The following is a 19,704-nucleotide window of genomic DNA, read 5'->3' as shown; positions in this document are numbered from 1 at the left end:
GGTGGGGAGGACGGGGCCCGAGGGCTCACCCTGCTTCCGGGCGCTCTCCTTCATCCTTCTTGCCTTATTGGAAGGGACAAGGAGATTCTCGGAGAACTCAAAGCCTGCTTCCGCGTGTGCCCATCACCTCTGCTGCACGGGGTCGCGTGGCTGGCGGTGGAGCGGCCCAAGGAAGCCGATGCGTCAGGCATCTTCCCGATTCCTTCCAGGCACCGACGCCACCCTGGACACTGCTGGAGACATCTGCTGGCCTGGCGACGTCGTGGGACTTCAGGACACGGCCGCTCACTGGACACACTGTCGCAGAGGTCAGCGTCCCCATGGGTCCCATTCTGGGTGGCGGGGCCCATGGCGCAGGTCGTGCTGGCACAGACCGATTCCCGCGAACCCAGCAGATATTCCCAGAGCCGGGGTTAGCCGACTCGCCTCCGCATGCAGCTCCCTCCCCCTGGAACGCTACCCAAAGGGCAGTCGCCTCCCTGAATTCCCCAACCCTGGAGTGTGTTTAAGGTCACTGGGCGTCAGGCTGAGTGCCGCGGGGCCAGTGGAGATGCGGCTTCTTCCACATGGGGGCGGGGGGGGGGGGTCCAAGGGAGATGCGGAGGGCCCACCCACTGAACTGACAAGGGCACCAGGCACTCTGTCACCTGGCCAGGGCGGGCTCAGGCCTCCGTACTGAAGCTCGTTTAAATGTCAGGTTTTGGGAAATATATTTTCTGCTGCAGCCTCTCTTACACAGCTGGTCCTGTTCTTTGTCTGAACTTGGCTTTGTGACATGTATCACCCAGACTCTTGTCAGGGCAAAGCGTCACCAGCACCTTTTAGTGTTTAAAAGTCAAAATGAAATGAGAAGGTGAGAACAAAACACGCGTGACCGCTCCCTCTCGGGGGCTGCCGGATACGTTTATTCCCAGACTTCTCCAGCCAGACGTACGACCACGTGACAGTTAGTGTGCCACAGAAGGGCTGTGTTTTGAGCACCTTGGCTCATTTCAAACATCAGGGTTTTAAACACGTACCCAGCACTGGCTTTCAGGTATTTAAAATCATCGTAGAAATCAATGGGTTGAACTGAAGGCTTAAAGAGAAATAGAAAAGTCCAGAAAATAGTTTCCACATTTCTTTGTCTACAGTGTTGTTTTTGCCTCTGAGGAACAGACCACGGCATTCACGTGGGGAGGGGACCTGCTGGGGTCAGCTCTGCCTTCGTCTAAAACAGCTGGATGATCGAGTCCCTTGATTTGCCGACACCAACCCATTTCACTGAAAGGAAAAAGGGTCGTTGAGGCCGGGGCACCCAGGGGAGGGGCAGGGCGGCCGGCGCAGGGCACCCACCTGCCACTCCCACGTGGTTCTCCACGAAGCGGATGTAGTTCTGCGCCTGCGGGGGCAGGTCCTCCCACTTCCTGGCGCCCGTGGTGTCCGATTTCCACCCAGGCAGCGTCTCATACTCCACCTCGACCTTCTGCAGGATCTCCTGGTTAGCTGGGGACACACAGGGTGTCGATGACCCATGGGCGCCTGCTCCACCACTGGGGCAGACGCCGGGTGGCTGGGACCCCCAGCCCGGGGCCTGTGTGCCTACGGGCTGGGCGACGAGGAGGCGAGTCACCCGGCTTGGTTCCCCCAGGGCCGGGGGACTGGCTCAGACACTGGCTGTACCCCTCCCAGACCCGGGGGACATGTCCACCCTGCTCGCGGGTTCGCCGCATGCTCTGCTGGAGTGTGCATGGGGGACCCGGCTGAGGAACGCCATGGGCCCCCCCTGGAAATGCTCTGGGGTCCTGAAGGATCTACCCACACCGCCACCCCCACCCCCACCCCGGGCAGGGACCCCACCTGGCTGGGACTCTGAGGCGCACAGCAGATGACAGAAGATGCTGGAACAAGCTGTCCACCCCAAGGGTCCCGGAACCTCAGCCCCTTCTGAGTTTGCCTGCCCCCCGGGCCCTGGACTCGGTCACAACACACTCCCGCCACGCCCTCTCAAAGGCCAGGGGTCAGTAGGTGGAGAGGGCGCACACAGCCCCTGCCTGTCCACACAGCAAGGGGAGCAAGGGGTGGCCCACCCACGGCCGGCTGGGGAGGGAGCCGCGGGTGGGAGAGCGGTCAGCACGTGACCCGTCGGTGACCGCGACCTCTGCGACAACAGCACCGCCTTCGCGCTCTTTAAGAGGAGGAGTTTGTGGCAGCAGAAACCCCAGTTAGGTCTTGAATAGTTTAACTGAAAGTGTGTTTTCTTAGGTGAAACAGTCACCTCTCCACGTGCAGTTTTAGGCTTTCCGAAGTGAGCATCCTGCACTCCAGGAGGTGGGCCCGATGCCTCCGGGCCCCCGGTGGGTGCTGCCTTGCTGCCCGCCTGCCGACCCAGGCCAGCCCCTCTGAGCGCTTCTGAACCACAGCTGCACCTGCAGCCACCATGAGACCCAGCCAGGCCGCCACCTCGGTGCGAGAGCCCTGCCGGGCCCAGACGAGCTCTCTCCGCCCGCAGGCCTCACGGGGACCCTTCCCGAGCCTCGGGGTCCACAGGCCAGTCCGCCCACGCCAGGCGAGGCTGCTGCCTCCCCTCACACCTGGGAAATACGGGATCCTCTTCCCGTTCAGCTTGTAGGACACGCCGACTTTGATCTCGTCCAGGGCGTCCAGGATGTCCAGTTTCGTCAAGGCCAGCCTATCCAAAGCCAACAGACAAGACACGTGGAGCCGCCAGCAGTGGCTCAGGGCCCTCGCTGGCTCCCTCCCCTCAGTCCTGCTGTGCCTCAGAAAACAGAAAACACCACCCAGGCGGGGGCTCGCCCCACTCCCCACAGAGACACAGCAGGCGAGCCGGGCCACACGCAGGCGCCCCCCCCCCAGAAGCCGCGGGTGGGCTGTCCCCCCCATTGCCACCTTGTCCCCCTCGCCTCCGGGCCCCACAGAGCTGGCCCTTGCCACACCCACCCTCCGTGCTGAGCAGAACCCCCCGGCACCCCTGGGGTCACCTGCTCGCTCCGCAGCCACGCGGGCCTGGTGGGCAGAGGTGGCGACCGGCCGAGGCCCCAGCGGGCTGAGAACCCAGGACGGTGCTCTCTGGGGCCTGACCCAGGCTGCACTCGCGCTGCCACCGCAGGGTGGGGGCCCAGCTGGGCTTCAAAGGCAACTCTGCCCACCCCACCCCGGGGAACCGTGTCCTCTTACAAGCCTGGGGGCCCCTGGTGGTTTGGGGAAACTGTGGCTATCACTGCCGGCTCAGGCACCAGCCCTGCCTCAAACACTGTTTTAGGACCACGGCCCCAGTCAGCAGCTGCCATCGGCACCCCGCAGCCCCACAGATGCCAGGCCTTTCCTAGGCCCCGAAACCCCTGCGGGAGGCCTGCTCCACTGTCCCAGGCCTTGGAGCCCCGAGCATGGCCTCCTTTGGCACTTGGGCACAGGCCCCCGCCACAGCCCGAGCCCTGCAGCCCAGCAGACCAGAGGTCGGGACGGCGGGCTCGGCCGGCCCGGGCCAGCTCCCAGGCGCGGCGTCAGGCCTGGCAGGACCAGGCGCAGCCCCTTTGCTCTGGGCTTGCCCCCCACCGCTAGGCGAACCACTTTGACCTCCCAGAGGTGCCGTGATGCCCTCTGGCCTCCACGGCATTGTTCGGAGGCACACGGGCCCCGCCGCAGGGCCGTCTGCTGTGGCCGGGCGGCCTCCACGCCACCACCCGTGTGGCCCTGCCATGCGGAAGGGTGACGACGTGCCACGGGCGCAGTGGCCCCGAGCCCGACACCCGGCTCCGCTTGCCCCAGTGCCGTCCCGGGTTCCGGGACAGTCCCCCATGCGGACGGCAGCAGGATGGCCGCGCAGCAGCCGCGGAGACCGAGGGCTGCTCACGCCGTGAAGCCGTTGACCATGTGGGCGTATCGCAGGATCACCAGGTCGAGCCAGCCGCAGCGCCGCTTCCTGCCCGTGGTCACCCCCCACTCGTGGCCGCGGCTCTGCAGCAGGTCTCCGATCTCCTGTGTGAGGGCGGGGGGGGGGGTGCGTGTGAACTTATGCGTGTGAGCGGGCGTGTGCGTGTGAGCGTGTTGTGTGCATGTGAGCTTGTGTGTGAGCGGGCTCACATGTGTGTGAGTGGGGGCGTGTGCGCGGGCTCGCATGCATGAGTCGGGGCATGTACGTATGAGCGGACTCACAGTGAGCGGGGGTGTGCGTGTGAGTGGGGGCGTGTGCGTGTGAGCGGGCGTGTGTGCGTGAACGGGGGCACGGGTGGGTGGCCGCCTGGCCTGCCCCTGCACTCAGCCTTTCCTCTGCCCCGTGTGCCCTCCCCCGTGGCTCAGAGCATTGCTGGAAGCTGCAGCCCTGACGAACTCCCTCCTCACAGCGGCCCTGCCTCGGTGCGGGGCTCCCCGCCTCCCTTCGCTCTCCTGCAGGGCGCGGACAGGGCAGCGAGGGCAGAGTGGACCTGCCCTGTAGCTCAGTGGGCCAGCAGGGGGCGTCTCTTCCTCCTCTGGTCCCCACGCTGGCCCCGGGCTCCCTGCCCTGTTACAGCCGCCAGATACTTCTGGACGCAGGCAGCCCGCTATCCTGCTCACACACACCTGCTCAGGACAAGAGCCCCCTGTCCTCACGGCCACCAGGACACAAGGCCGGGCTGACAAAGGCAGGCCGGCGGGGTCCTGAGGGCTCCTTGCTGAGACACGGGGTGTCTCTGAGCAGCGCCAGGCAGGGGCTTGGAGGGGGCTGTGGGCGCCCTGCTCGCCTGTCACGCCTCCCTGGGGGGTGGGGCTGTGTGGACTCGGTGTGCACAGTGCACCGTCGTGCAGCCTCATGGCGCCGTGCTGCCGGAGCACGCGGCCTCCCCACGGTGTCTGTCCACCCTCCCGCATGGGCCCCGGGGTCCCTCCGGGGCTGGGGACTCACGTTGATCTGCTCCGTGGGGAAGGCGCCGATGCCCACGCGTGTGGTGTAGGCCTTCACCACGCCGTAGACGTCGCCGATGTTCTGGGGGGGGATGCCCAGCCCTGTGCACACGCCGCCCACCGTGCAGTTGGATGATGTCACAAAGGGGTAGGTCCCTGCAGGCACGGACAGTCAGCGCCGTCTGCCACCCCACGGAGCACCCTGCCGGGGCCCCTCTGGGCAGACCCAGCGGCGGATAGGGCCCTTGGTGGGTCTCCAGGGCCGGCCATCTGGGGGACCATCCTGGGGGCGGCTCCCATAGGGTCTTAAGCAGGGAGGGAAGAGGGAGGTTTCGCCCACCAGGCCCGTCTGCAGCGGGAGGTAAAGGTGTCCCTGCTCACATCCGAGCGGGGCAGGTGGGAGGCGGCCTGGTGCCGGTGGGCCCCTGGGGAACCGGAAAGGGGGCACAGAAGGCAGCGGGGGAAGTGCCAGACATCGCTCCGAGCACCCGGCGGGCACCCACCCTGTGGGGTCTCCCCCACCCTCTCCTGTGCAGCTCGGCCCCTCCCCTCCCCCCTGCGGGCTGAACGGGGGCGGGGCAGCTGAGCCTCTCAGGCGGGATGGCAGCGAGGCTGAGGAAGACCCCTCATGCCCAGCTCCTGGCAGACACCCAGAGTGGTGTTTTGGGGGGTCATACCGAAGTCGATGTCCAGGAGGGCCGCGTTGGCACCTTCCACAAGGATATTCTTGGGGGGGCCGTGCAGCGCCTCGTACATGAAGTAGACGCCGTCCCGCACCATGGGCCGGATGCGCTCGGCGAAGCCCTGTGGGGAGGAGGGGGACGTGGCCGTGGGGAGGGGATCGGGGGGGGGACGGTGGGGGACGTGGCCCCCCAGCCCTGCCTCCTCTTCCCGCAATTCCTCCAGCGAGGGGCCTGGTCTGCTGACGTGACTCTGGCCCGTCTTGTCTGAGAGACTCAGCTCCAGCCTCTTAGTGACCACTGTGGGTGCGCTGTGTCCCCCAACCCATATGGAAGCCCCAACCCCCAGAACCTCAGAATGGGGCTGTATTCGGAGGTAACTAAAGTCCAATGAGGTCAGCAGGATGGTCCCTAATCCGGTGTCACCGGTCCGTCCCTGCCCTCATTTACAGCCCTAGATGACGACTTGAAGAGCGGGATCCCAGCCTTGGAAACTTCCGGAAGAGCTTTGTGTAGACGTTGTCCTGTCCCCCACACCCGCCCTCTCAGCTGTGAGCAGGGACACCTTCCCTCTGCTGCAGACAGGCCAGGGCGGCCTCTCCAGAGAGGAAGTGAGGGCCGGGCCTGGCGGGTGAGCCCCGCCTCCCGAGGGGACCGCCTGGCGGACCATGGCCAGCGGGGCTCACACAGGGGGCGCGTGGTCCCCAGTGCCCGTGAAGGGTGCTCCGTGAGCGCTGGGGGGACGTCGGGTCTGCCGTCGGAACCGCGTGCCGCCGGCCGCCCCAGCTCTACCTTGAGCCTTTTGAGTTGGCCTTCGACGTCCACCTCCAAAGCGGGAAACATGGACTGGTACTGACGGGCCAGGCTCTTGAACCTGCAGAGGTGACGGTGACTGGGACCCCTCGTCCCTCCCGGGTCCCCAAGCCCCTGCTCCCAGCCGGCCCCACGCCCCAGGGCTGCGGGCGACGGTCAGGTACCTGGCGGAGAAGTCGTCGAAGTCTGCCAGCAGGTCGCAGATACGCAGGCCAGTGCGGGCGGCTTTGGACGAGTAGGTCGGTCCAATGCCCTTCCTGGTGGTGCCGATGCTACGAGACAGGCGGGCTGTGGGCACGGGGCCGCTGCCTGGAAAGCGGGGTCCCGGCCACCCGCCCGACCTCAGTTCCCACCCCCGGTGACACGGAAAGCAGCTTCCCGGCAGCGGCACCCGGGAGCCCGGGGGACTGCGAGGGCTGCCCGGACGCCCCCCACGGCCGGCCCTCGGGGACCCGGCGGCGGGGTGGTGGCAGATGGCTTTGAGCCCCGAACTCGCCCTCCCCTGGTCTCCCGGCCTCCACTCTGGGGCCCGGTGCCCAGGGTGCCCCCCCGTTCTGTCTGCTCTGTGCCCAAGCACCCCTCTTGCCCAGAGCTGGGGACATGGCTGCCTCGTGCTGGGAGCCGGCCACGCCCACCCTGCACCCGCTGCCTGGCACGTGCGTGTGAGCGTGTGCACGTGTGTGCAGTGCACACGTGTCCATGAAAACCAGCGTCCCGACTCACTGTCACGAACACGTCAGGAGAGCGAGTGTGGCTGGCCTGTGCGTGTGGCCACGGCTGGCCAGGGGCCGCAGCGGTGGCAGTGGGCGCAGCGGGTGGCGCACGGCACGTGCGCCCCTTGGGGCGACCCCAGGGAGAGGTGCGCTCACGCGGGCTTCGGGGCAGGCCCTGGGCAGAGCCCACAGGGCTGTCCTCCAGGGCCTCGGGGGGGCCGCGGTCCCCTCCGGCCACACTGGACCAGACGCGCCCAGGACGCCCGCGGCTAGCGGACGGAGCCACCGGGACGAGCGCCTCGCGCACTCACTTCTTCCCCTCCTGGGCTTGCCGCTGCACCTCCTGGAGCCCGTCCACGGCCTGGTGGAAGTCGAACACTGCGGGGAGCGGACAGACGGAGGGTCACAGCCGCCCCCGCTGCCCGGCATGCGCCCGGCCCCGCGCAGGCGTGGCCCAGTTGAAATCCGGCCTCCGCCCCCCACCAACTCACGTGTGACCGTGAGTCCCCAGGCCTCAGTGTCCCCATCTGCCATGGGGACAGTGATCCTGACCTGGCGCCCGCCCCTCCCTCTGAGGCCATGCAGGAGGGCCGCGGTGGGGACACCCGTCCAGGAGCAGCGGGAGGGGCGGACACTTACCGAGGTGGGCACGGTCGGAGATGATGAGCCTCCTCTCCCAGTCCTTGAGGCCTACGTGACGGGCACAGGTGAGGCCGCCCGCTCCCCCAGCGCCCCTCTCCCTGCCAGATGCCTCCACGGTCACCTCCAGTGCCCGGCCAGTGACAGGTCCTCCGCTTGTGGCCTCTCCCCTGGCTGCGGGTCCCAGACCCGTGCCCCCAGCTGGCCCACCCCACCCACAGCCTCCTGGTGCCCACGTTCAGGGGCAGGTTCCCGCATGCCCTTTCACTCCTGCCTTGAACTTGAACCCCAAAGCTGGGGCTCTGTCCCCTCCAAGAAGCCTCTCGGGGTCTCGGGGCTGCTGCTTTGTGGTCGGTCCATCTCTAGACTCTCCCAGACCCCCTGGCTGGTGCCTCGGTCACTGCCTGCCCGCCTCCTGTCCCCAAGGAGACTCCAGGAACCACACTGTCTCCCATAGGCACGGTCGGCCCACCCGAGAGCCCACACAGAGAGGTCCCCGGCAACACAGCTGCTTGGCACTCGCAGGCGTCAGGACAGGGTGCCAAGGGGACCCGGACCTACCTTTCTTCTCATTCTTTTCTGCTTCTTCAAACAAGCCTGGTAAGTGGACAACCACCCCGTTGCCTGCAACACAGACACGAGGCCGAACGGTACCACCGATGCTGGGCGTCTGCGTTTAGAATGGCGCCAAACCTGCACCCTCCTGTTCACAGCGGCACCCGTCACAGTGGGCAGCAGCTGGAAGCCACCCAAGCGCCGGTGACGGATGATGGACAAGCTCATGTGGTCCGCCCACACGGCAGACCATCGCTCGGCCTTAGAAACGACGGACATTCTAATGGAGACCGCCACGTGGATGGATCTTGAGGACATTGTGCCGAGTGAGATAAGCAGTCAAAGGGACAAATACTGTGTGAGCCACTGCTACAAGGGCCGGCAGGGACCAGGCCCATGGAGAGTGGGGCCGGGGGGGCGGGGGCGGGCGACGGGCCTCAGCGAGGGATGGGGGCGGAGGTTCAGGGAGAGGAGGAGGTGCCGGAGACGGACGGCCGTGATGGCTGCGTGACAGGGTGACGTGCTTAACATCTTCGAACTGTGCCCTCAGGATGGCTGAGGTGGCAAGCTAATGTCACGCACCTCACGTCACAGCGAAAGGAAGGGCTGAGCAGAACAGGGCCCAGCCCGACGCCGCACGGAGCAGGGCGGGGGCGGCCGGGCGGGGTGGGAGGGAGCTCGTCGGGGTGATGGCAGCGCTGGGAAACGGAATCGCGATGACGGCTGCACGGCCGGGGGCGAATTTCACGGCACATAAATTCTGCCTCGACGAAGCCGTTACGGTTTATTTAATGGTGTAAAAATGGGAATGTGGAGAAGCGCGGCCCCCAGCCTCTCCCGGGCTCACGCGGGGCCCGGGGGCCGTGCTGCCCCGTCCACGTGCACCTGCAGCGCGCGGACAGGCAGAGACGGGCCCAAGGTCACAGCCCGTTCGCGTGGGGCCAGGGAGAGCCGAGCTCTGGCCCTTGCCTCCGGCACCACAGGACACTGGGCAGGGCCGCCTCCTCCCGTGCTGGTCCCCGCCGTGGCTGGCGGTGGCACCGGCCGGGCCAAGGAACACGGGACATCAGTGCAGATGGGAGTGACTCAGAGACTATGCAAGCCACACCGAGCACAAAAGGTCATCTAAATGCCACGTGTCCTGAAATGACCACGTGGCAGGGGCCCGAAGCGCGGAAGGCGGGGACGTCTGTGAGCGCTCCGGCACCTCCGGCCGTTGCTAAGCCCGCTTCCCAGGCACTGTCCGGTCGTGCGGACTGCCGAGCTGCCCCTCAGCGGCCACCTGGCCTGGGCTCTGGCCACGGCCCTGACCCGTGCCCAGCCCCTCCGAGGCCTGGCAGAGCTGGCCTCGTTTCCGGCCATGAGGGGCAGGGTCCAGCAGACAGGCTGGCGCTGAGTGGGCTTCCTGTAGCAGGGTCTGCCCGCCAGGCCGGCAGGAGGCGCGGGCTGGGCCCCAGCACCAACTGCACTGTCCCCCGCTGCTGGGGCCCTGGGCTGCTCCCACGTGGAGAAGGCGCTCGGCGACCCCGGCAGCCCCTCGCCCCCGCTCAGGCCTCTTCCTTTGTTCGCAGGGAGGGGGCTGGGTCCTGTGCCATGGCTGGGCACACTCCTGTGGCCTCCGCTTCCTTACCAGGGAGGGGCAGGCGCAGATGAGTCACGAGCACGGCTCACTCATGGAAAGAGCCAGAAGGAAAAGTACTGGAAGCTCTTAGAGCACGTCCCATGGGCCAGGCCCGGGGACCTGGGAACAGTCTCTGAGCAGGGGAGGCCTTTGTCACAGAGAGGGGGGGAGGGAGGAGGGAGGGCCTCGCAGTCCTGGGGGTGGCTTTGTCTTCCAGGAGCGCCCAGAGTCCCGGGCCTGCAGGGAGGATGAGGGGGCGGGGGTGGGGGCAGAGGGAGGCATGAGGTTCCTGTGGAGCACGGACCCTCAGGCAGGGTCAGGAAGAGCACAGTGTCCCCACAGGCTGGGCTCCGCCCACGCAGCAGGAAGCCAGGCCCGTGCAGCCCCGCACGTGCGTGTGCACACACTCGGACACGTGCAGACACGCTCACGCAGTCCCACGAGCTCATCTGCAGATGCGAACACTTGCACGCCTGTGTGCACACACGTCTCACACACACAGGCTGGCACACATACACACTTGCCCCCCCACACTGCACGTTCACTCGCGTACGTGCCCGTGGGCTTGCTCGGCATCCTTGGGGAGTCTGGGAGCTTAGCAGAGCCCCCTGCGCCCTCACCCCCTAGGGCCCAGGCTGGATGGGTGTCCCGCCCGCCGGCCTGTCCCCTGAGGCTGAGGACAGGCTCCCACATCAGGCGCCCACACGGGGGTCGGGAGCTTGGGCCCACGGCCGGCGAGGCCCAGCTGACCATGCCGCCGCACAGGGGAGCCTGGGCGCGGACGCGGAGGGCCAGCGCCGCACATCCGGCCCCAGGCAGACGGTGTCGCAGGCGGGCACTCACCGATGAAGGACACGGCCTTGCTGTTGATGATGCCGCTGGGCAGCAGGTGGAAGTCGTACTCCTTGCCGTCCACCACCACCGTGTGCCCGGCGTTGTTGCCCCCCTGGGAACAGAGAGCCGGCTGAGTGTCCGGGGGCCCCAGGGCTTGGAGCACCCTGGGAGGGCCTGCCCGGCCACACTCCGGGCAGTGCTAACAGCAGGCGCTCGGGAGACGCTGCTGGGCTGCTCGGCGTGGCAGCTCTGTCCCCAGGGTGTGGGACACACCGCCCACCTGAGACTTGGGGCGTCTGGTCTAGTGGTCAGCCGCTGTGAGTCTGGGGTGTGCCTGGTGACTGCCCTGCTCCTCGATGAGGTGCAGGGGCTGGGCGAGGCCCGGACTGTCTCATGGGCATGTGCCGACGCCCCAAGGTGTCTCGGATCAGGCCCCTGAGGCTGGAACACACTCAGAAGCCCTCTGGGGGCCTACGATGCAGGAATGAGGGGGCCCCAACCTTCTGGAAGCACAAACCCAGGCCCCACAGCCCACACTGCTGCATGCCACGCAGCCCGAGCTCTGCAGTGGTGGACGGGTGCCACCTCGGGCCAGCGGGGCCCCAGACGGCCTCACCTCCTCAGCAGCGACTCCTCCCTTTGGGCCCATGTCTCCCATACATAAACAGAAAGGAAAAGCCAATTTCGAGGTCAGCCCTGTTTTGGGGGATGCCCAGGCCACAGGCTCCCCTCTTGGGAATCTGTGCAGTGGGCTGGGGCTGGGCGGGTGTGGGGAGCCCTGGGAAAGCCCACAGAGGGCTGGCCGGCGTGCAGGCCCACTTCCCACCACTGGAGGGCACTGCAGGCCCCAGGGCGTGGGCCTCTGGCCCCTCCCGCTGGCCCTTCTCGGGCCCCCAGGGCCAGCCAGCAGGGGCCAGGGGTGGGGCGGTGCTGGCTGCCGCCCAGCACCATGGACCTGGCTCTTGTGCCTGCTCTGTCCCCAGGACCCCGGGGCCCCGCTGAGCCCCAGCTGCAGACACAGGCTTATCCATGGAGCTGCCTCCTCGCTGTCCCCTGCTGCCCCCCCACCTGGCGGAGGAGGCGATAGGTGCAGGCTATGAGGGGCCTCGCCCCCGGCCCCCGCCCCCACCCGCCAGAGCTCCTGCCCCTCACGCTGCCATGCAGGTTTACAGGCTCCCAGCAACTCCCCTGGGACAGCCTGGAGGGGCGGGGTGTGGGGGGGGGCAGTGACAGGCAGACGCCAGCAGGCCCCAGGCCAGGGAGCTCCCTCCTGGACCTCGCTCCCTGGGTCACTAAACTAGGTGGGGCCAGAGCCGCAGCCCCCTCCCCCCACTCTGCCTCCCCCGCTCCAGCTGGAAACCCGGCTTTGCCAGAGGCCGATTCCGCCAGGGGCCCCACCGGGGTGTCCAGCTCCTGACGTGCGTGCGGAGGGCTCTGGGCCTGCCCCCGATGCCACCGAGCAGGGTGGGGCGTGCGTGGAGTGTCTGCCGCCTCAGACTCCTGGGGCCCTACCGTGGCCCACAGCGGGGCTCCCAAGGGCGGGCCTGCTGCTCCCCCAGGCGTCTCGTGGCCGTGGCAGCCGAGCAGCCCGGGCACTTCCGGAGGCCTGGCAAGTGACGGGGACGCGGCAGGGGCCCAGGAGCTGAGGGAGGGCGTCCGGCGACTGGGTGGGCAGGCGGGGCCAGGCCCGGGGGCTCAGGATGGAGCTGGCGCGCGGAGCCCACACTGGCCAGGTGTGAGGGGGGGACTCGGCCCTGGCTCTCGGAATCCCCACAGCAGACCCCGAGTCCGGCCGTCGGGCGGAGCGCCAGGTGGGTCCCGGCGCTCTGCCCCCTGCCCTGCTGAGTGCCCAGAGCCAGTGTCCACGGGCTGAGGACACATGCGCAGGCATGAAGTGCCTGTGAGCTCGCCCCGCCTTTGTCTGGGCCAAACACGAGGACTGGTGCAGGCCACTGTTTACCGTGGGCATCGGGTGACCCCTGCCAGCTGCCGGGCCCAGGCGGCAGGCCACAGTCCACACCCGCCTGGGTGACTGTCCCAGAGACCCTGGTCTGGCCGCCTCCAGGCCGCAGGTGGGGACATGCACCTGGCCTCCCCAGGCTCTGGCCCGGCTGCCACCTGGAGGCCCAAGGAGAGCTGTGCCAGGGCTATCGGGCGTGGTACAGCTCTGTCCGCTGGGCTGTGGCCTGGTTTCGAAGTCCCCCTGGGGAGTGAGGGTCCCCGACACGAGAAAGCTCGTCCGGGCCCAGCCTGGCCTCCGAGGGGTGGCCCTCACCTCTGGCCCCAGGCTCTGTGGGGCCCGTGCCTGGCGTCCCCTGACAGTGAGCCAGGACTGTCCCAGGACCTTGGACAGCGTGGGGGGTTCGGCCTCTCCCCACTTCCGTGTCCCCGTGGGGCTGGCCAAGCCAGTGGGAGGGAGGCAGGAGGCAGGCCTTGGCCTCTGCCCCTCAGGGGGCCCCCTCTGTGGTGGAGCCTGGGGACAGGCTCAGGTCCAAGTCCCCCAGGGGGCTGACGCCACCCCCACCACCTTCAGCCCTGCTGGTCAGTCAAAGTCCCTGTGGACACCAACTGCCTCCCTGGTGGATTGGCAAAGGGGTGGGGCTTTCTCCCTCCCAGACATGGGAACGGGCCCAAGATCAAGGCTGGCGCTCCCGGGAACCTGACCGGCCCTGACCTTTCCTGGCCCTGACCAGCATCTGACTGGCCCATCCTTCTGGGCTGCCTGGGCGCAGATCCATGCACGGCCTGTCCCCAGAGAGGGGGAGTGGTCACCGAGCCATGCAGCACACCCCCACCCCCACACCGCGTCTGGAGAGCCCGCCTGCCGGGGTGGCCGCTGCTACCCTCCTAGCCACCCCAAGGCTGTGCGGCCCTGAGACCATGTCCCCGCTGGGGGGCACCTCTCCACACCCCTCCCGTTACCCCTCCCCTACTCCCCAGTGCGGCTTCCTGGGAGCCTTGTCATCCATGTGTGTCCCCAGACTCGCTCCCGAGTATCTGTCTGCTCTTGTCCCCTTTTCTCAGCCCTCACCCCCTCATACCCCAACATGTGCTTGGAGCCCCCCCCAAGGACCTCCTCTGACCTGCCAGCTGCCCCGCGGCCTCATCCTCAGCACTGCGGTCCCATCCAGCTCACTCAGGACAGGGACCGGCTCTGCTGCCTTTGTGCCTACCCACGGCCCTGGCCTGTGTGCAGGACGTGGGGACAGAGAGCAGACAGGCGAGGCCCGGGGCCCGGGGCCTGGGCAGGGAGGGGGCCCGGTGAACGACCCCCCGCCCCGCTGCGTGGCACCTGCTGCCCGTCGCTGCTGCCACTCACTCACCCCAGACCGGGAGCCGCTCTCCTCCCCGAGGCCTGGGAGGACGGCCCCCGCCCCAGGTGGGCACGCAGGTCTCGCCTGCCCAGAGCAGCTGTTCCCACGGCCGCGAGGCGTAGTGTGACCTGGGGTGGCCCTGTCCCTGGAGGCACCGCGGGGCCATCAGTGCCATCCAAGGGTACAGATGTCCTGGCCCCAGAGAGCTGCCCCTCGGCCCCCGAGAGGCCCCTGGACCAGCCCGGGGGGCGTGGGGAGGTAGTTCCCAAAACCCTCGGCCCCTGGGGAGGTCCCAGGACACGGCCCCTCAGTGAGTGCGGCCGCGTTGCCCATTGCCACAGTGCTCCACCACCGCCTGCAGGCCTTCCCAGGAGGGCCCAGGGGGACGCGGCCCCGCCAGAGGGGGCCTGCCGGGTGCCCCCCGCCCACGTGAGCTCCCCACGGAAACCAGGAGAAGCCTAGCAGGTGGCTGGGCTGGGACCGACAGGCACGCAGAGCCGGCGCCCTCGGCGCTGCAGTGGGCGGCGTGGGTTCTAAACCCTGGCTCTGTGGCTGGGGGCGGAGTGAGCCGCTGGCCACCACGGACCCGGGGTCACCGCCAGGCTGGGGACAGAGACCGATGGCCAGTCCAGGGGGCGGGCCCTTAGGCCTCTACCTGGTTCTGGGGCAGGGGGTGGCGGGGTCAGGCAGCAGGAAGAATGCTCGGCAGACGCAGAAAGCAGGGGCCCATGGAGGTGGAGGGGCCCCCAGGGGGCGGGCGGGCAGAGCTCGCGGCCCCGGGTCCGAGCAGAGAAAGCGCGGAGCACACAGGACGCCAGCCGGGCGGCTGCCGGCATTCTCCAGTTACCCGGGTGGCCACAGCGGGCAGCCAGGGAAGAGGAGGGCGAGGCCTGCGGGGTCCACCCCAACCCCCGCAGGCGGGCTGACCACAGGCCCCAAAGGGCGGAGATGGGGACAAAGAGAGGGCAGCCAGAGGGGATGCAGCCGCCTTGGGGACAGCCCCAAGCCCAGGTGACAGGCCAGGCGACCTGGTCACTGGGGCTGGCCGGCTGCAGCCCGTTCAGGCAGCCACCCAGACGGGACTCCGGCCCGGCCTGCTCAGTCCTCGGTTGGTCGCGTCCCTTTCAAGGAGGGCAGTGGGCAGGGCCTGGCTTGCTGACCCAGGCAGCAGGGACTGCTCCATTCCAGAACCATCTCCACAGCCAGGAGAGAGTCCAGTGGCAGCAGGACGAGCATGTTGCGGGGAATCAATTGCGAAGTCACTCCAAGGAGGGGACACGACACAGCCGGGCCGCAGTGGGGGGCAGGGGGCCCGGGGGCCAGCGCCCTGAGCTGGGGGGCGGGCGGGGACAGGAGCCGCAGCCCGCGAAGCTGCCCCAGCCGCAGGGAGGTCAGCGGTTGCCTCCGGCTCCTGCCCCTCTCAGGGGAGGGGGTGGGCTGGCTGGCCAGGACTGAGGACACAGAGGGGGTGGGAGACCCGCCCCCCCTCAGTCCCAGGCAGCACCCCGGGAGTCAGGGGGTCAGGGCGGGAGTGGTCCAGCTGTTGAGGTTTTCAGGGAGCAGAGCGCATTGGGCTACCCTTTCTGGGGGGGCGGGGGCTCTGAGTCCGGCCTCTGGGCGGAGCTTGCGAAAGGCCACAGAAGCAAGGAGAAGGCGCTGGGGTGCCCCTCCCTCATTTTGGGAGGCATTCCTGCACGTGGCTCCACACCCCGCCAGCGCCAACGCATATGCTCCCCGTCAGCCCGCAGGGCTCCCCGCCCTGGCATGGGGCGCTGTGTCTGTTAGAGCTGACAGGCCCAGAGAGCAGCCTGCAGCTGGCAGAGGCCCCGCCCGGCCCGGGTGCTGGGGACAAAGCCTGCGTCAGGCCCCTTAGGCGGCACCGCCAGCCGCTGGGTTGCATTGGCCCGGAGCCCATGGCTCCTCCTCTCCCTGAGTTCAGCCAGGACCCCCATTTCCTTGTCCTGCCTGCAGGTCCTCCCCACTGTCATGCCCAGGTCTGCCTCCTCCTGGCTGACCCCCTCACCCCCACCCCCAAGCGTCAACCGCTCCCAGAGAGGCCTTGCTCGCTACCCCATCATCCCGGGGCCCCAGTATGCAGGTGCATGACCTGGGTGCATGACCCCTGTGTGGAGCCAGCCAGCTCCATGCCAGACCCAGACAGAACCAGCGGTGTCCTGGTGACTCTAAAACCACTGGGGAGCTGGGGGCCCTGCCCCCTCCCCCTCTTGAGGGCGCAACGTCACACCCATAACACACCCCACCCCTTGAGGATCCAGTGTCCCCAACTCAGCAAGACTCGTATTTATAGCTCTGCCGCTGGCTCTGCTGGCTCAAGGCAGGGGTGGGGGTGGGGCCCTGGGAGGGAGTGGGGGAGGGCGTCCCGTGCAGGGAAGGCAGTGTGAGTGCCGTGTGCGTGTCAGTGGGCGTGGGTGGCCGCTGGGAAGGTGTCCCCGGGGGGGGGGGGAAGGCATCCAAGAGGCGTGTCGGAGTCCAGGAGGGAGGGCGGGGGCCGGGTCTGCCTGGGTGAGGGGCTCGTTGGGTGGGGGACCGCCCCGGCGCACCTGGCAGCGGCTGATGATGTCGGCGTCCGTGGCCAGCAGGTCCACCACCTTGCCTTTGCCCTCGTCCCCCCACTGCGCGCCCAGCACCACGGTCACGCGGGAGCCGGTCGCTGCCGCCTCCTGCTGCAGCCGCCCCCGCTTGACGCCGCCCGCGCCGGGGGGCCGGTCGTTGGAGGCTCGGGTCGCCGACATGCTGCCCGGCCCGTCCGCTGCGCTGGGCCGCCCGACAGCCGGCCGGCCCGCGCGCCCCCGCCATTAAAAGGCGCCGGCCGGGGGCGGGGGCGGGCCGCGTGACGCTCGCTGACCTCCGGCCGCCGGTCCCGCCCCCGCCGCCGTCAGGAGCCCAGCTGGGCCACAGGGGCAGACGGCGCGCTCCGGGGTCCCTCCAGCGGGCCTGCCTGGGGCGCCCCGGCAACGTAACGAGGGCGTTCGCGCCCCCTGCCCCGGCGCAGGCCTGGGAGCTGCGAACCCGCCTCGCGGGGCCCGGGCCTCAGAGTTCCGGCAACTGAGTGGGGCCCCGAGTGCGACTTGCAAAAGGGGAGCCTCGTTTCCGTGTCCCCCTGGAGGGTCCGTACGCCCGGGGGCTGGTGAGCACCTGCCCCGCGGGAAAGCGGGGTCCGCTGGGCCGGCGCGCGCGCCCTCTGCTGGCCGCGGGAGGACGGCGCGTTTCTCCTGCGCGCGCGCTGAGCGCCTGGCACAGGACACGCGTGGGGCCGCGCCCGCTGGCCCCACACCGGCACGGGGCTCCAGCCCGGAGCCAGGCTGCCCTCGGTCCTCAAGACCCCGACTTGGGGGGAGGGGACCGACCGTGTAGTCAGGCGAGCAGCCAGGGACGCTCACCTGTCGCACTCGGCCAGGCTCTCCGAAAGGCTCCACCCACACCAGAGGTTTCCCCGCTCCAGCTTGTGGAGGGTCTGGGTGCCCAGGGAGGGTGTGCAGGGTGTGCAGGGCTCCTGTGTTCCTCCCGCCCACTGCACCCCCAGTGGGCTCCGGCCCTCCGCGGCTAGCCCCGTGGCTGGGGGGAGGGGCCGCGGTCTGGGCAGCGCTGCCCATTAGGCCTTCCATTTGGGCTGGGCCCAGGCCGCTCCACCCCGCCCTGGAGGGTTGGGGGTCTTGCTGCGGAGGGGTGGGAGTCACCAGGCTGATGGGGCTCTTGGCACTCTCAGGCTGGAGAAAGAGAGACCAGACACTCCCTAGTTGGTAGCGGATCCCAGGCTTGTCACACGAAGGTCACTCAGAGTTAACGATTCGAGCCCCAGCAGAGGGCTGCACCACCCAGCCACCCCTCTCCCAACCCTTCAGCTCCTGGTGGGGTCCGGTCCTGGCCCTGGGCGGGTCACTCGGTCCCTCTGTGCCCCTCTCCTCACACGCGGCCTCCAATGGTCCTGCTCAGCATTGTGGGGAACACACCACAGCGTAGGGCCTGGGTGGGGCTCGAAGTGCGGGCATCGTGCCCGCAGCGCCCTGGGCCACCCGGCCAGGCCAGGGGCAGAGTGAGCAGCAAGCCCGCCCTCAGCCCTGGAAGCAGCCGGCAAGGGCTGGAGGGCCGTGGGGCTGAGCGCAGACAGCCCGCTGCCTGAGGAAGGGGCGTCCGGGAGGGGCCGAGCCGGGAGCTTCGGGGTAGGAAGGAATGTGGGCCGCGGAGCTGGCCGTGTGCGTGAGGAAGGGGCCGGGTTGCGCCAGGAGGTCCAGGAGGGTTTGGGGGTCTCAGTCTGCTTGTTTCCAGGTGAAAGACGCTGAGCCTTCGAATGGCCATCAGGAGCCATGGAGAGGAATTTGCTGGAGTCACGTCAGCGGAGGGGGTGCTGCCCTCTGCCCACCCCTGGGGGTGGGGGTGCTGGCTCTGAGCCCTTCTTAGGGGACACTCGGGGCTCTGGGCCAGCGAGGGTGAGATGGGGGCTTCGGGAGAGCGAGGAGACACCATGGAGGTTTGACAAGATCTGCAGCATCACATGCTGGCCTGGCACCAAGTCCCCGCCCCCCATGTCTATAAATACCGGGCCTGGGGGAGCCCGGCCTTTCTGTAAACAGCGCTGTCCAGGCCCAACAGCTGGGGCCCTGCCAGTCACATGGCCCAGCCCAAATTAGAACCCTTCCCCCACGGCCGTGGCCCTGCGCACAGCCAGCCTGTCACCAGGGTGGTGGCAGTACAAGTCGCCACGCGTGGGGGCTGCTCTGTGGCCTCTGGCGAGCTCTCAGGGAGCACGTGGGCTCGGCCACCAGGGTTTCTGCTCCGTGGGGCACACCGCACGTGGGGCCACGCCAGACGGCGACCGGCCAGGATACGGACCCCGGACACCGGCGCACGCGCTTCTGTCCTCCATCACCACGGTGCGTGGCGGCGACGGGCTTGGCCGTTTCTTAAAAAGTTACGTGTAAACGTAGCCTGTGTCCCGGCCACTCCCTCCTCAGGGAGCAAAACCATCCGTGCACACAAGGGCAGCGGGTGGGCGTCACGGAGCACTGGTCGCGAGGCCACTGGACACGGCCAGTGTCCACCGACGGGCGGCGGGGTAGCACGTGTGCTCGGTCCGCGACGGAGCTTCGTGAAGACGGGCAGAGGGCGACTCTGTACCACCAAACGGCAGGCGCCGCCACGAAGGCCACGTGCCGTGCGGCTCCACTGCCCTGCCACGGCCAGAGAGCAGATCCCGGGACAGAAGGCAGGTTCGTGGGTGCCAGGCCCTGGGGGAGGGGACGGGGAGCGACTGCTACCGGGGGTGAGGGAACTTCTGGGGGACGATGGAACCATCCCGACACCGGCCCGGGGTTAGGGTCGCACAGCCTCGCGGAGGTGCCCGGAAGCCACTGCCGTGCGCTTACAGCAGGAGTTCATGGCCGGGGGTGCGCCCCGGAGCTGTGCCCATCTCCCCACCGGTGGGGTGTCTGCAGGCTGCTCCGCCTCCGCTCCATATGCCGAGCGGGCAGGCAGGCCCCCCTCCCTCTGCCCCGCCCTCCACCCCCCCACCCGACAGTCCAGCCATCCGTCCACCTGTCCACCCATCCATCCATCCCGCCCACAGCCTCATGCCCATCGCGAGTGGCCAGGCCCTGCCATGCCCACCCACAGCTGCCGAGCACAACACGGCCGCA

The 19,704-nt window shown here is 68.5% G+C and overlaps 1 protein-coding gene across 1 annotated transcript; it reads right to left on the bottom strand.

Moving 5' to 3' along the window:
- Nucleotides 1-882: 882 nt before the first annotated feature.
- On the bottom strand, nucleotides 883-16,874 carry ADSS1 (adenylosuccinate synthase 1). The gene is made up of 13 exons (XM_016121479.2): nucleotides 16,612-16,874; nucleotides 10,746-10,848; nucleotides 8,288-8,350; nucleotides 7,727-7,777; nucleotides 7,399-7,465; nucleotides 6,539-6,646; nucleotides 6,354-6,435; nucleotides 5,559-5,685; nucleotides 4,883-5,037; nucleotides 3,854-3,978; nucleotides 2,574-2,671; nucleotides 1,336-1,485; nucleotides 883-1,263 (listed from the first exon to the last, which is right to left on the bottom strand). Exons 1-13 carry the CDS (start codon nucleotides 16,801-16,803, stop codon nucleotides 1,211-1,213), a joined length of 1,374 nt encoding a protein of 457 aa, XP_015976965.1. The 5' UTR covers nucleotides 16,804-16,874; the 3' UTR covers nucleotides 883-1,210.
- Between the last annotated feature and the right edge of the window lie 2,830 nt (nucleotides 16,875-19,704).

This window comes from Rousettus aegyptiacus, unplaced genomic scaffold (genome assembly GCF_014176215.1).
Source record: "Rousettus aegyptiacus isolate mRouAeg1 unplaced genomic scaffold, mRouAeg1.p scaffold_m13_p_3, whole genome shotgun sequence".
Lineage (NCBI taxonomy): Eukaryota > Metazoa > Chordata > Mammalia > Chiroptera > Pteropodidae > Rousettus > Rousettus aegyptiacus.
This window is presented reverse-complemented; position numbering and strand designations above follow the sequence as displayed.

Excerpts from the sequence above, each read along its gene's own strand:
- ADSS1 (XM_016121479.2), bottom strand. The coding sequence starts at position 16,803 with ATGTCGGCGACCCGAGCCTCCAACGACCGGCCCCCCGGCGCGGGCGGC. Across the intron at positions 8,351-10,745 it reads CAAGGCCGTGTCCTTCATCG|GCAACGGGGTGGTTGTCCAC; the intron begins GTGAGTGCCCGC and ends TCTGTGTTGCAG. Across the intron at positions 7,466-7,726 it reads CTCCGACCGTGCCCACCTCG|TGTTCGACTTCCACCAGGCC; the intron begins GTAAGTGTCCGC and ends CGCTCCCCGCAG.